General features: G+C 59.6%; 1 protein-coding gene across 1 annotated transcript; it reads left to right on the top strand.

Moving 5' to 3' along the window:
• The first annotated feature begins 5,226 nt into the window (after nt 1–5,226).
• LOC133360676 (gap junction alpha-10 protein-like) lies at nt 5,227–13,471 on the top strand. The gene is made up of 5 exons (XM_061579468.1): nt 5,227–5,367; nt 7,968–8,081; nt 8,590–8,726; nt 12,296–12,750; nt 13,464–13,471. The coding sequence occupies exons 1-5, from the start codon at nt 5,239–5,241 to the stop codon at nt 13,469–13,471; spliced, it is 843 nt and encodes a 280-aa protein (XP_061435452.1). The 5' UTR covers nt 5,227–5,238.
• Nucleotides 13,472–13,713: the final 242 nt, after the last annotated feature.

Raw genomic sequence — 13,713 nt, 5'->3', positions numbered from 1 at the left:
GTCCGACTCTGTCTCGTGTTTACTTCGCTCAGTTCCACGTTGGTGTCGCCCCTGGGCCCCTGGGCCCCTGGGCCCCTGGGCCCCTGGGCCCCTGGGCCTCTGGGCCCCTGGGCCTCTGGGCCCCTGGGCCCCTGGGCCTCTGGGCCCCTGGGCCTCTGGGCCTCTGGGCCTCTGGGCCCCTGGGCCTCTGGGCCTCTGGGCCTCTGGGCCCCTGGGCCTCTGGGCCCCTGGGCCTCTGGGCCTCTGGGCCTCTGGGCCTCTGGGCCCCTGGGCCCCTGGGCCCCTGGGCCCCTGGGCCCCTGGGCCCCTGGGCCTCTGGGCCTCTGGGCCCCTGGGCCTCTGGGCCCCTGGGCCTCTGGGCCTCTGGGCCTCTGGGCCCCTGGGCCTCTGGGCCTCTGGGCCTCTGGGCCTCTGGGCCTCTGGGCCCCTGGGCCTCTGGGCCTCTGGGCCTCTGGGCCTCTGGGCCCCTGGGCCTCTGGGCCCCTGGGCCTCTGGGCCCCTGGGCCTCTGGGCCTCTGGGCCTCTGGGCCCCTGGGCCCCTGGGCCCCTGGGCCCCTGGGCCTCTGGGCCCCTGGGCCTCTGGGCCTCTGGGCCCCTGGGCCTCTGGGCCCCTGGGCCTCTGGGCCCCTGGGCCTCTGGGCCTCTGGGCCCCTGGGCCTCTGAGCCCCTGGGCCCCTGGGCCCCTGGGCCCCTGGGCCCCTGGGCCTCTGAGCCTCTGAGCCCCTGGGCCCCTGGGCCTCTGGGCCCCTGGGCCTCTGAGCCCCTGGGCCCCTGGGCCTCTGGGCCTCTGAGCCTCTGAGCCCCTGGGCCTCTGAGCCTCTGAGCCCCTGGGCCTCTGGGCCCCTGGGCCTCTGGGCCCCTGGGCCTCTGGGCCTCTGGGCCTCTGGGGCCCTGGGCTCCTGAGCCCCTGGGCCCCTGGGCCTCTGAGCCTCTGGGCCTCTGGGCCTCTGGGCCTCTGGGCCCCTGGGCCTCTGGGCCCCTGGGCCCCTGGGCCTCTGGGGCCCTGGGCCTCTGGGCCCCTGGGCCCCTGGGCCCCTGGGCCTCTGGGCCCCTGGGCCTCTGGGCCTCTGGGCCTCTGGGCCCCTGGGCCCCTGGGCCCCTGGGCCCCTGGGCCCCTGGGCCCCTGGGCCTCTGGGCCTCTGGGCCCCTGGGCCTCTGGGCCCCTGGGCCTCTGGGCCCCTGGGCCCCTGGGCCTCTGGGCCCCTGAGCCTCCGGGCCTCCGAGCCCCTGAGCCTCCGGGCCTCCGGGCCCCTGGGCCTCTGGGCCTCTGGGCCTCTGGGCCTCTGGGCCTCTGAGCCTCTGGGCCCCTGGGCCCCTGAGCCTCTGGGCCTCTGGGCCCCTGGGCCCCTGGGCCTCTGAGCCTCTGGGCCTCTGGGCCCCTGGGCCTCGGAGCCTCTGGGCCTCTGGGCCTCTGAGCCTCTGAGCCCCTGGGCCCCTGAGCCTCTGGGCCCCTGGGCCCCTGGGCCCCTGGGCCTCTGGGTCGGGTGCCGTCGGTCTGCACAGAGAGGAGAACGCAGCACCGCTGTGGCTGATTGAGGGGTGGGGACGGGGGGTGGGTGGGTGATTGGGTGGGTGGGTGAGCGAGAGATGGTGGGTGGGTGAGCGAGAGATGGGTGGATAAACGTGATGGTGGTGGTGGGTGAGTGAGAGATGGTGGTGAGTGAGATGGGTGGGTGGGTGAGAGATGGTGGATGAGTGAGCGAGATGATGGATGAGTGAGCGAGATGATGGATGAGTGAGCGAGATGGTGGGTGGGTGAGATGGTGGGTGAGTGAGATGGTGGTGAGTGAGAGATGGTGGTGGTGAGTGAGATGGGTGGTTGAGCGAGATGGTGGGTGGGTGAGATGGTGGGTGAGTGAGATGGTGGTGAGTGAGCAAGATGGTGAGTGAGTGAGTGAGAGGTGGTGGTGGTGAGTGAGATGGGTGGGTGAGCGAGATGGTGGTGGTGAGTGAGTGAGTGAGATGGTGGTGGTGAGTGGGTGAGAGATGGTGGTGGTGAGTGAGATGGGTGGGTGGGTGAGATGGTGGTTGGGTGAGCGAGATGGTGGTGGTGAGTGGGTGACATGTTGGATGAGTGAGCGAGTTGGTGAGTGAGATGGTGGGTGAGTGAGATGGTGGTGGTGAGTGGGTGAGAGATGGTGGTGGTGAGTGAGATGGGTGGGTGGGTGAGATGGTGGGTGGGTGAGCGAGATGGTGGTGGTGAGTGGGTGACATGTTGGATGAGTGAGCGAGTTGGTGAGTGAGTGGGTGAGATGGTTATGGTGAGTGAGAGATGGTGGTGGTGAGTGAGATGGGTGGGTGGGTGAGAGATGGTGGTGGTGAGTGAGATGGGTGGGTGGGTGAGAGATGGTGGTGGTGAGTGGGTGAGAGAGATGGTGGGTGGGTGAGAGATGGTGGATGAGTGAGCGAGTTGGTGAGTGAATGAGATATGGGTGAGTGAGTGGACATCTGGGCAGGAGTGTTTTAAAGACGTGGGCCACATTGGCTCATGAACAACGTGTCTGTCTCCCTCTCTCTGTCAAGGTCGCATCATTGATATTCATTACGAGTCGATGTCCGTCGCCTGAGGGTTCATGATGGCCTTGGAGTTGGGGTCCACAATGGCCGTGTCGTGTTTCACAACAGCCGTGTAGGTGGGGTTCACGGTGGCTGTGTGGGTGGGTGGGGTTCAAGGTGGCTGTGTGGGTGGGTGGGTGGGGTTCACGGTGGCTGTGTGTGTGGGTGGGTTCACGGTGGCTGTGTGGGTGGGTGGGGTTCAAGGTGGCTGTGTGGGTGGGTGGGGTTCACGGTGGCTGTGTGGGTGGGTGGGGTTCAAGGTGGCTGTGTGGGTGGGTGGGGTTCAAGGTGGCTGTGTGGGTGGGTGGGGTTCACGGTGGCTGTGTGGGTGGGTGGGGTTCACGATGGCTGTGTGGGTGGTGGGGTTCAAGGTGGCTGTGTGGGTGGGTGGGTGGGGTTCACGGTGGCTGTGTGTGTGGGTGGGGTTCAAGGTGGCTGTGTGGGTGGGTGGGTGGGGTTCACGGTGGCTGTGTGGGTGGGTGGGGTTCAAGGTGGCTGTGTGGGTGGGTGGGTGGGGTTCACGGTGGCTGTGTGTGTGGGTGGGGTTCACGGTGGCTGTGTGGGTGGGTGGGGTTCAAGGTGGCTGTGTGGGTGGGTGGGGTTCACGGTGGCTGTGTGGGTGGGTGGGGTTCAAGGTGGCTGTGTGGGTGGGTGGGGTTCAAGGTGGCTGTGTGGGTGGGTGGGGTTCACGATGGCTGTGTGGGTGGGTGGGGTTCACGGTGGCTGTGTGGGTGGGTGAGGTTCACGATGGCTGTGTGGGTGGGTGGGGTTCACGGTGGCTGTGTGGGTGGGTGGGGTTCACGGTGGCTGTGTGGGTGGGTGGGGTTCACGGTGGCTGTGTGAGTGGGTGGGGTTCACGGTGGCTGTGTGGGTGGGTGGGGTTCACGATGGCTGTGTGGGTGGGTGGGGTTCAAGGTGGCTGTGTGGGTGGGTGGGGTTCACGATGGCTGTGTGGGTGGGTGGGGTTCACGGTGGCTGTGTGGGTGGGTGGGGTTCACGATGGCTGTGTGGGTGGGTGGGGTTCACGGTGGCTGTGTGGGTGGGTGGGGTTCACGGTGGCTGTGTGGGTGGGTGGGGTTCACGGTGGCTGTGTGGGTGGGTGGGGTTCACGGTGGCTGTGTGAGTGGGTGGGGTTCACGGTGGCTGTGTGGGTGGGTGGGGTTCACGATGGCTGTGTGGGTGGGTGGGGTTCACGGTGGCTGTGTGGGTGGGTGGGGTTCACGGTGGCTGTGTGGGTGGGTGGGGTTCACGGTGGCTGTGTGGGTGGGTGGGTGGGTTCACGATGGCTGTGTGGGTGGGTGGGGTTCACGATGGCTGTGTGGGTGGGTGGGGTTCACGGTGGCTGTGTGGGTGGGTGGGGTTCACGATGGCTGTGTGGGTGGGTGGGGTTCACGGTGGCTGTGTGGGTGGGTGGGTGGGGTTCAAGGTGGCTGTGTGGGTGGGTTTCACGGTGGCTGTGTGGGTGGGTGGGTGGGGTTCAAGGTAGCTGTGTGGGTGGGGTTCACGGTGGCTGTGTGGGTGGGTGGGTGGGGTTCAAGGTGGCTGTGTGGGTGGGTGGGGTTCACGGTGGCTGTGTGGGTGGGGTTCACGGTGGCTGTGTGGGTGGGTGGGTGGGGTTCACGGTGGCTGTGTGGGTGGGTGGGTGGCGTTCACGGTGGCTGTGTCAGGTTCACAATGACCGTGTCAATGGGGTTCCCAGATCCCCCTCAGCCCCGCCCCTCATCCCTAGCCCCGCCCCCCGCCCCCTCTAGCCCCGCCCCTCGCCCCCCGCTGGGAGAATAAAAAGCGGCGACTCCCGATTCGACGAGGCGTCAAACAGCGAACTCCTCGCTACCAACATCATCAACATCACCAACAACATCAACAACATCACCATCAACATCACCAAGATCACCAGCATCACCAACAACATCACCAACAACATCACCAACAACATCACCAAGATCACCAACATCACCATCAACATCACCAACATCACCAACAACATCAACATCACCAACGCCAACATCATCAACATCACCAACATCATCAACATCACCAACGCCAACATCATCAACATCACCAACATCATCAACATCACCAACGCCAACATCATCAACATCACCAACATCATCAACATCACCAACATCACCAACAACATCACCAACATCATCAACATCACCAAGATCACCAACAACATCACCAAGATCACCAGCATCACCATCAACATCACCAACATCAACAACATCACCAACAACATCAACATCACCAACGCCAACATCATCAACATCACCAATATTACCAACAAATCAACATCACCATCAACATCACCAAGATCACCAACATCACCAACAACATCACCAAGATCACCAACATCACCAACAACATCACCAACAACATCACCAAGATCACCAGCATCCCCAACAACATCACCAACATCACCAACATCATCAACATCACCAACGCCAACATCATCAACATCACCAACATCATCAACATCACCAACGCCAACATCATCAACATCACCAACATCACCAACATCAACATCACCAACATCACCAACAACATCACCAACATCATCAACATCACGAATATTACCAACAAATCAACATCACCTAGCTTCCCCCCCTCTCTCTCCATCTCCCCCCCTCTCCATCCCCCCCCCCTCTCCCCCTGCCCCCCCCGCCCTGTCCCTGTCTCGCCATGGGGGACTGGAACCTGCTGGGTAAGATCCTGGAGGAGGTGCACATCCACTCGACCATCGTAGGCAAGATCTGGCTCACCATCCTCTTCATCTTCAGGATGCTCGTGCTCGGAGCGGCTGCAGAGGAGGTACCACGTGCTCGCTCTGCACTGCCGCATGGACAACCGCCCAGCCACTCGCTCAGCGAATCACACACTCACCCACACACTCACTCACCCACTAACCCACTCACACACTCACACACTCACTCAACCACCCAGCCACTCGCTCAGTGAATCACACACTCACCCACCCACTCAGCGAATCACACACTCACCCACCCACTCACTCACCCACTAACCCACTCACACATTCACACACTCACTCAACCACCCAGCCACTCGCTCAGTGAATCACACACTCACCCACCCACTCAACCACTCAGCCACTCGCTCAGCGAATCACACACTCACCCACACACTCACTCACCCACTAACCCACTCACACACTCACACACTCACTCAACCACCCAGCCACTCACTCAGTGAATCACCCACTCACCCACACACTCACTCACCCACTAACCCACTCACACACTCGCACACTCACTCAACCACCCAGCCACTCGCTCAGCGAATCACACACTCACCCACCCACTCAACCACTCAGCCACTCGCTCAGCGAATCACCCACTCACCCACCCACTCAGCGAATCACACACTCACTCACCCACTCACCCACTCGCTCAGCGAATCACACACTCACTCACCCACTAACCCACTCACACACTCACACACTCACTCAACCACCCAGCCACTCGCTCAGTGAATCACACACTCACTCACCCACTCAACCACCCAGCCACTCACTCAGCGAATCACACACTCACCCACCCACTCAACCACCCAGCCACTCACTCAGCGAATCACACACTCACCCACCCACTCAACCACCCAGCCACTCACTCAGCGAATCACACACTCACCCACCCACTCAACCACCCAGCCACTCACTCAGCGAATCACACACTCACCCACCCACTCAGCGAATCACACACTCACTCACCCACTCACCCACTCGCTCAGCGAATCACACACTCACTCACCCACTCACCCACCCACTCAGCGAATCACACACTCACTCACCCACTCGCTCAGCGAATCACACACTCACTCACCCACTCACCCACCCACTCAGCGAATCACACACTCACTCACCCACTCAACCACCCACACACTCACCCACTCACCCACTCAACCACCCACACACTCACCCACCCACTCAGCGAATCACACACTGACTCACCCACTCACCCACTCAGCCAATCACACACTCACTCACCCACTCAACCACCCACACACTCACCCACTCACTCAGCGAATCACACACTGACCCATCCACTCACACACTCACTCACCCACTGACCCACTCACTCACTCACCCACTCACACACTCACTAACCCACTCACTAACCCACTCACTCACCCACTCACTCAGCGAATCACACACTGACTCACCCACTCACTCACTCAGCGAATCACCCACTGACCCACCCATCCACTAACCCATACACTCACTCACCCACTCACCCACTCACTCAGTGAATCACCCACTCACTCACCCACTCACTCAGCGAATCACCCACTCACTCACACACTCACTCACACACCCACTCACCCACTCACTCAGTGAATCACCCATTGACCCACCCACTCACACACTCACTCACCCACTCACTCACCCACTCACTAACCCACTCACCCACTCACTCAGTGAATCACCCACTGACCCACCCACCCATCCACCGACCCGCCCACTCACAAACTCACTAAGCCACTCACACACTCACCCACTCACTCGATTAATAGCCCACTCGCTCACCCATCCACCGACCCACTCACTCACTCACCCACTCACCCGAACCATTTACTCAGTGAATCATTCACCCAATCACCCAGCCACCGACCCATCAACCCATTCACTCACTCAGCCACTCATCCACTCAGTGAATCACTCACCCACCGACTCATCCACTCACTAACCCACCCACTAACCCAGCCGCTCAATGAATCGCCCGCTCACTCACCCACTCAACCACCCAGCCACTCACTCAGCGAATCACCCACTCACCCACTCACCCACTCACTCAGCAAATCACCCACTGACCCACCCACCCATCCACCGACCCACCCACTCACCCACTAACCCACCCACTCACTCAACCACTCACCCAACCCATTTACTCAGTGAATCATTCACCGAATCACCCAGCCACCGACCCATCAACCCATTCACTCACTCAGCCACTCATCCACTCAGTGAATCGCTCACCCACCGACTCATCCACTCACTAACCAAGCCACTCAGTGAATCACTCACCCACCGACTCATCCACCCACTCACCAAGCCACTCAGTGAATCACTCACCCACCGACTCATCCACCCACTCACCAAGCCACTCAGTGAATCACTCACCCACCGACTCATCCACCCACTCACCCACCCACTCACCCAGCCACTCAGTGAATCGCCCGCTCACTCACCCACTCAAATACTCCACTACTCACCCACCCAGCCACTCAGTGAATCACACACTCACCCACTCGCCCACTCACTCACTCGCCCACTCACCCTCCCACCCTCTCCATATCTCCCGCTCTCCGCATCTCTCATCTTGACTCTCGGCTGTGTGTGTGCGCGTCTCTCTCGTTCCGTGCCGTGGGGGGGCCACTCCACGTTCCCGTGGCAGGTCTGGGACGACGAGCAGGCCGAGTTTGTGTGCAACACGGAGCAGCCGGGCTGCAGGAACGTTTGCTACGACGCAGCCTTCCCCATCTCCCTCATCCGCTACTGGGTCCTGCAGGTGAGAGAGACACAGAGGGGGGGGGAGGGGAGGGGGGAGAGGGGGGGAGGGGGCAGAGGGGGGGGGACAGAGGGGGGGGGCAGAAGGGGGGGGGGGGGGGGGAGTCCTCAGACCCCCGTCCGCCGCTCGGCAGCTTCAATCTCTCACGGGCCTGTGAGGTCACCCCCCTTCCTGGCCCACCACCCCCCTCCCCCCCCTTCCCCCCCCTTCCCCCCCCCCCCCTCTCTCCCCCCCTCCCCCCCCTCTCCCCCCCCCCTCCCTCCCTCCCTCCCAGGTGATCTTCGTCTCCTCCCCGTCGCTCATGTACACGGGCCACGCTCTGTACCCCCCCCCTTCTCCCCCCTCTCCCCCCCTCCCCCCCCATCCCCCCCCTCTCCCCCCTCCCCTTCTCTCCCCCCCCTCTCCCCCCGCCTCTACCCCCTTCCCTTCCCCCCCTCTCCCCCCTCTCCCCTCTACCCCCTCCCCCCCCTCTACCCCCCCCTCCCCCCCCCCCCTCCCCCCCCCCCAGGTGATCTTCGTTTCCTCCCCGTCGCTCATGTACATGGGCCACGCTCTGTACCGCCTGCGAGCGCTGGAGAAGGAGCGCCAGCGCAAGAAGGCCGCCATCCGCGCCGAGCTGGAGGGCATGGAGCTGCCGGGGGCCGAGAGTGGCAAGTCGGCCTACGCTCACCACCCGCACCACCCTCACCACCCTCACCACCCTCACCACCCTCACCAGCAGCAGCAGCAGCAGCTTCCGCTCACCGCTCACCTACAGCACGTCCGCCAGCAGCAGCAACAGCAGCAGCAGGTGATGTGTCTGTGTGTCTCTGTGTGTCTGTGTGTCTCTGTGTGTCTCTGTGTGTCTCTGTGTCTCTGTGTGTCTCTGTGTGTCTCTGTGTGTTTCTGTGTGTCTGTGTGTCTCTGTGTGTGTCTCTGTGTCTCTGTGTGTCTGTGTGTGTCTCTGTGTGTCTCTGTGTGTCTCTGTGTGTCTGTGTGTGTCTCTGTGTCTCTGTGGGTCTCTGTGTGTCTCTGTGTGTCTGTGTTTCTGCGTGTCTCTGTGTGTCTCTGTGTGTGTGTCTGTGTGTCTCTGTGTGTCTCTGTGTGTCTCTGTGTGTGTGTGTCTCTGCGTGTCTCTGTGTGTCTCTGTCTATCTCTGCATGTCTCTGTGTGTTTCTGTGTCACTCCCTGTTGTTTGACAGTCTCCTGCCCCGAGTAGAGGACTGTCCACCCCTCATGGTGGCAGGAGCCAGAACCGGTCCACCGGACCTCCTAAATGCCACAGAGATCCAGGCGGTACCGGTCCAGCTCCCGACAGAGGAGTGGCAGCCTCTCCTCCGCAGTGAGCGTTCGAACATTCCACGTGGCCACACAAAGTGGTTTTTCGTTGTTTCTAGAGGAGCCCCGAGGGTGAAGATTCAATCTCCTGGCTCCGCCAATTGGGGTTTGGCCAGGAGACGTCACAGACGCCTGTCCCCCCGGGGCCTCCGGCACAAGCTTATTAGTTACATATTTAATTCGTGGGTTAGTGGTAATTAATTGAAGATGGAGGGGTTACCAGCCCCTCGCACCCATCCAGAGCCCCCGTTTAGCCACTGTGGTGGTCACAGACGCCATGAGGGGGGAGGCCAATCGGCATTGGCCCTCCCCCCACAGCACTGCCCACGACAGAGTTGCCCGTCCAGCACCGCGAGGAGGTAGGGGGTTGTTTTGACAGACTATGACCTCCTGTCACAGGTGCTGGATAAAGTGGCCACTCGGGATAGAGTCATCTTGATGGGTGACTTCAATGCCCGAGTTGGTCATGATGCTGGCACCTGGTCTGGAGTGATTGGAGGGCATGGGCCAGATCAGCTCAATAACGGTAGGAGGCTGCTAGATTTATGTGCAGCCCATGGGCTTGTAATTACCAACACGCTCTTCCGGCATCGGCGCATCCACACAACATCTTGGATGCATGCCGGGTCCAAGTAAGAACATCTGCTGGACTATATAGTGACGGACCAGCGGATGCGAGCCCATGTCCTTGACACCAGGACCTACCGTGGAGCTGATCTGCCCTCTGACCATCGACTAGTCACCTGTAAGATGCGCCTGCCATTCTTTCACTCCGGTGGTGGGTGTACACCCAGGACCCCATTCCAACCTAAAGTGGCCTGGTCTCAGTTAGCTGATGAAAGTTGCAAGTGAGAATTTCATCATCGCTTGCGGCTGGGGTTGGCATCGTCCCCCACTCCTCCTGATGTCGAGGGTAAATGGGCGAGGTTTAGGACTGTGACTCATGCAGCTGCAATGGCTGCTTTGAGTACGCGGTCCAGACCTCCCCAGAGACCCTGGCTGACAGAGGAGGTGTTCACGATAGCAACCCGAGACCACCACCCATCCTTGAGCGGGATTCTTAAATCACAACTTCCTGGTCACATGACCAAAATTAGCATCAAAAACAGGAAATTCCTGTGTACATACTCGATATTAATGTCTGTCTTTTATGTACCATGCCAGATCTGACTCGATGTTTTGTTTTTACAAACATCTGGCTAGTTTATCAGTTACTCCCACAACGTACGGCATTTTAAAATCCTTTATATTAAGTTAGCTTGCTTGCTTGCTTGCGCGCTTACGACCGTGCAAATCTTTCGGTCGTTTTTTAACCCACTTCCCGTGATCCAATCGAGCTGACATTTTGCACACAGGCTCGCTGTGCGTGACAATTTATTTTTGTGAAAATTTTGTTCCAAAATTTTGTTCCAAAATTTTACACTTTTTAGGAAAAAATAAATTATATTTAATTACCAATTGCTTAATGGTGGCAGGCAATCATCTGACCCATATGTGGCAGCCATCTCAAGCCAGAGGACGAGAGGACTCTAGCCGCCACGCATGTAAAGGATTTATAGTGAAAAACTTTGTTTTTACGGGTTAATTTTTTATCATTTTAATTACTTGGGCAGTTTCAACGCTCATGTTATTTGATTTGGTTTTGGCATCCAATGCCCTGTTCATTTGTGCATCATTGTAACTGTTCATTTGCAGCTGTAAGTAGAGGATTGGTTCTGCTGGCTTTGGCCTCAGCCAATGGGGAGACGAGTCAGGGGCGTGGCCCTGACGTCATGGTGACAGCTGTAAGTAGAGGATTGGTTCTGCTGGCTTTGGCCTCAGCCAATGGGGAGACGAGTCAGGGGCGTGGTCCCGGGAGCTGACGAGGGAGCCTGGAAGATTCCATGGAGGCTAACCAGGATTGGTGGAAACGTACCACGTGACCCGGGTATTAAATAGGGGTGGAGACGAACGACACGTGGTCAAAACGGGAACGAACGGAGGAGGGGGCCACGCGGGAGCGGGGCTCCGAGTTGCCACGTGGTCCAGGCTGCCACGTGGTCCAGGCTGCCCACGTGGTCCAGGCTGCCACGTGGTTTAGGCTGCCACGTGGTCCAGGCTGCCACGTGGTCCAGGCTGCCCACGTGGTCCAGGCTGCCCACGTGGTCCAGGCTGCCACGTGGTCCAGGCTGCCACGTGGCAGTGCGTCTCTCTCTATCCCTCTCACGCTGCCTGTCAGCAGTGTGAAGGGGAGCTGTAATGCAAAGTGAATAAAAGACCGGATTCCAGAAGTCGCCTCAACGAGCATTATTACAATTGTAAGCAGAGAGTCAGAGACACGTATCCACTCACCTATTCCCTCGCCCCCCCACTCCTCCTTCATCCCTCTCTCTCCTTCACCCTCCCTCCCTCCTCCCCACCCCCACCTCCCTCCTCCAGGGCACTCCCGTGCATTCTAGACTTGAAGTTTTCGTGACTGCAAGGATTCATACGCTTAGTTCTTTCGGTAAAGTCACCGTGTAGGAAAATAAAATTTAATTAAAATAAAAAAAAATGTATTTTATTTTCATCCGGTGGGAAAGCCACCACTCTTCGTTTGACAACAACTGATGACTTTTGTAGTCCATTATAGATTGAAACATAGCACTGTTCTACAAACTACTGATCACAACTTTATGCTAAAAAATGAAATTAAAATTAATTTAAAAAAAATATTTTAATTTCATTTTTTACCTACGTGACTTTACCGAAAGAACTAAGAGAGAGTGTCACTCCCATGCACCCACCCACTCGCCCACTAGAGTTCTAATCTTCATCTCATCCCCATGTCCTTCATCCCCATCTCCCTCCTCGCCTCTCCCCACCCCCCTACAGGTCCCCGCCACCGCCGCCGCCGCCCCGTCCCAGCCGGGCGGGCTGCACAAGCGGCTGGAGCGCGAGCTGCGCAAGCTGGAGGAGCAGCGCAAGCTGAGCAAGGCGCCGCTGCGCGGGGCGCTGCTACGCACCTACGTGCTGCACATCGTGGCGCGCTCCGCGCTGGAGGTGGCCTTCGTGATGGGCCAGTGTTCGCTGTACGGCGTCGCGCTGAGGCCCCTCTACAAGTGCGCCCGCCGGCCCTGCCCCAACGTGGTGGACTGCTTCGTGTCGCGCCCCACCGAGAAGACCGTCTTCGTCGTCTTCATGCTCAGCATCGCCGCCATCTCCCTGCTGCTCAACCTGCTGGAGATCGCCCACCTCGGCTTCCGCAAGCTCCGCCGGGGGCTGCTCAAGAGCAAGGGACGCGCCGCCGCTGCTGCCGCGGTGGCGGCGGCGGCCGCTGAGACAACGGCGGTGGACCTACCGGCGGTGGAGGACCAGAAGATCGCTGCTGCCGGTGGTGGTGGTGGTGGAGGTCTTGGTGGTGGTGGTGGTCTTGGTGGTGGTGGAGGTCTTGGTGGTGGAGGTCTTGGTGGTGGTGGTGGTGGTGGAGGTCTTGGTGGTGGTGGTGGTGGTGGACGTGGTAGCAGCAGCGGTAATGGTGGCTCAATTCCAGCGCCACAATACTCCAAGTTCCGAGCATCAATACCGCAGGTGTCACTCGGTGGTGGAGATGGTGGAGATGGTGGAGATGGTGGACATGGAGGTGGTGGAGGTGGTGGGAGACCGAGCGACGCCTCCACGGTGACATCGCCGATCGCCGTTCCGCCCCCGGGGCCAGTGGCAGGGCGAGCCGGAAGGAGCCCTCCGCGGGGCGACGGAGCGGGAGACCCGCAGACAAACGTGTGGAGCCAGGGGGCCCTCACGCACTCAGCGGCCAGCCTCTCCCGCCCGGGGGTGAGCGTCGCTGGTGGTGGTGGTGGTGGTGATGATGGTGGTGGTGATGGTGGTGTTGGTGGTGATGTTGGTGGTGATGGTGTTGGTGGTGTTGGTGGTGATGATTGTGAGGGTGGTGTTGGTGGTGATGGTGAAGTTGGTGGTGATGTTGATGGTGGTGTTGGTGGTGATGTTGGTGGTGATGATTGTGAGGGTTGACTCATTTTTAATATGGGAGAGTGAGGAGTTCGAATCCATTTTCTCTCCCATGAAATTCCCTAAATGTTTCTATAGGAGACTAACGCGGATGTTTAGACGTTGCTTTAACGGCGACAGAAAGAAGGACGACAATAACTCGATCCAGAATACAATGAAACTTTACAAGGTTTGGAACTTATGAACGATGCCTTGATTCATTCTGCAGTATCGACGCACTATGCACAAGGATGCGAACCAACCATGGTGGATAATAATTTCTTGGCAACCAAGTACGACCATGAAAACTGTCGGCGACAGAACCCCGTAGTTCACCGGCTTCACACAG

Source organism: Lethenteron reissneri, chromosome 69 (genome assembly GCF_015708825.2).
Source record: "Lethenteron reissneri isolate LAM-NWPU_2019-01 chromosome 69, ASM1570882v1, whole genome shotgun sequence".
Classification (NCBI taxonomy): domain Eukaryota; kingdom Metazoa; phylum Chordata; class Hyperoartia; order Petromyzontiformes; family Petromyzontidae; genus Lethenteron; species Lethenteron reissneri.
The sequence above is the reverse complement of the archived record's forward strand: the minus strand, read 5'-3'. Positions and strand labels throughout refer to the sequence as shown.

Bases quoted from the DNA above. Each gene is read 5' to 3' on its own strand.
- LOC133360676 (XM_061579468.1), top strand. From the start codon at position 5,239: ATGGGGGACTGGAACCTGCTGGGTAAGATCCTGGAGGAGGTGCACATC. The intron at 5,368-7,967 runs GTACCACGTGCT...TTCCCGTGGCAG, and splicing joins TCGGAGCGGCTGCAGAGGAG to GTCTGGGACGACGAGCAGGC. The intron at 8,082-8,589 runs GTGAGAGAGACA...CCCCCCCCCCAG, and splicing joins TCCGCTACTGGGTCCTGCAG to GTGATCTTCGTTTCCTCCCC.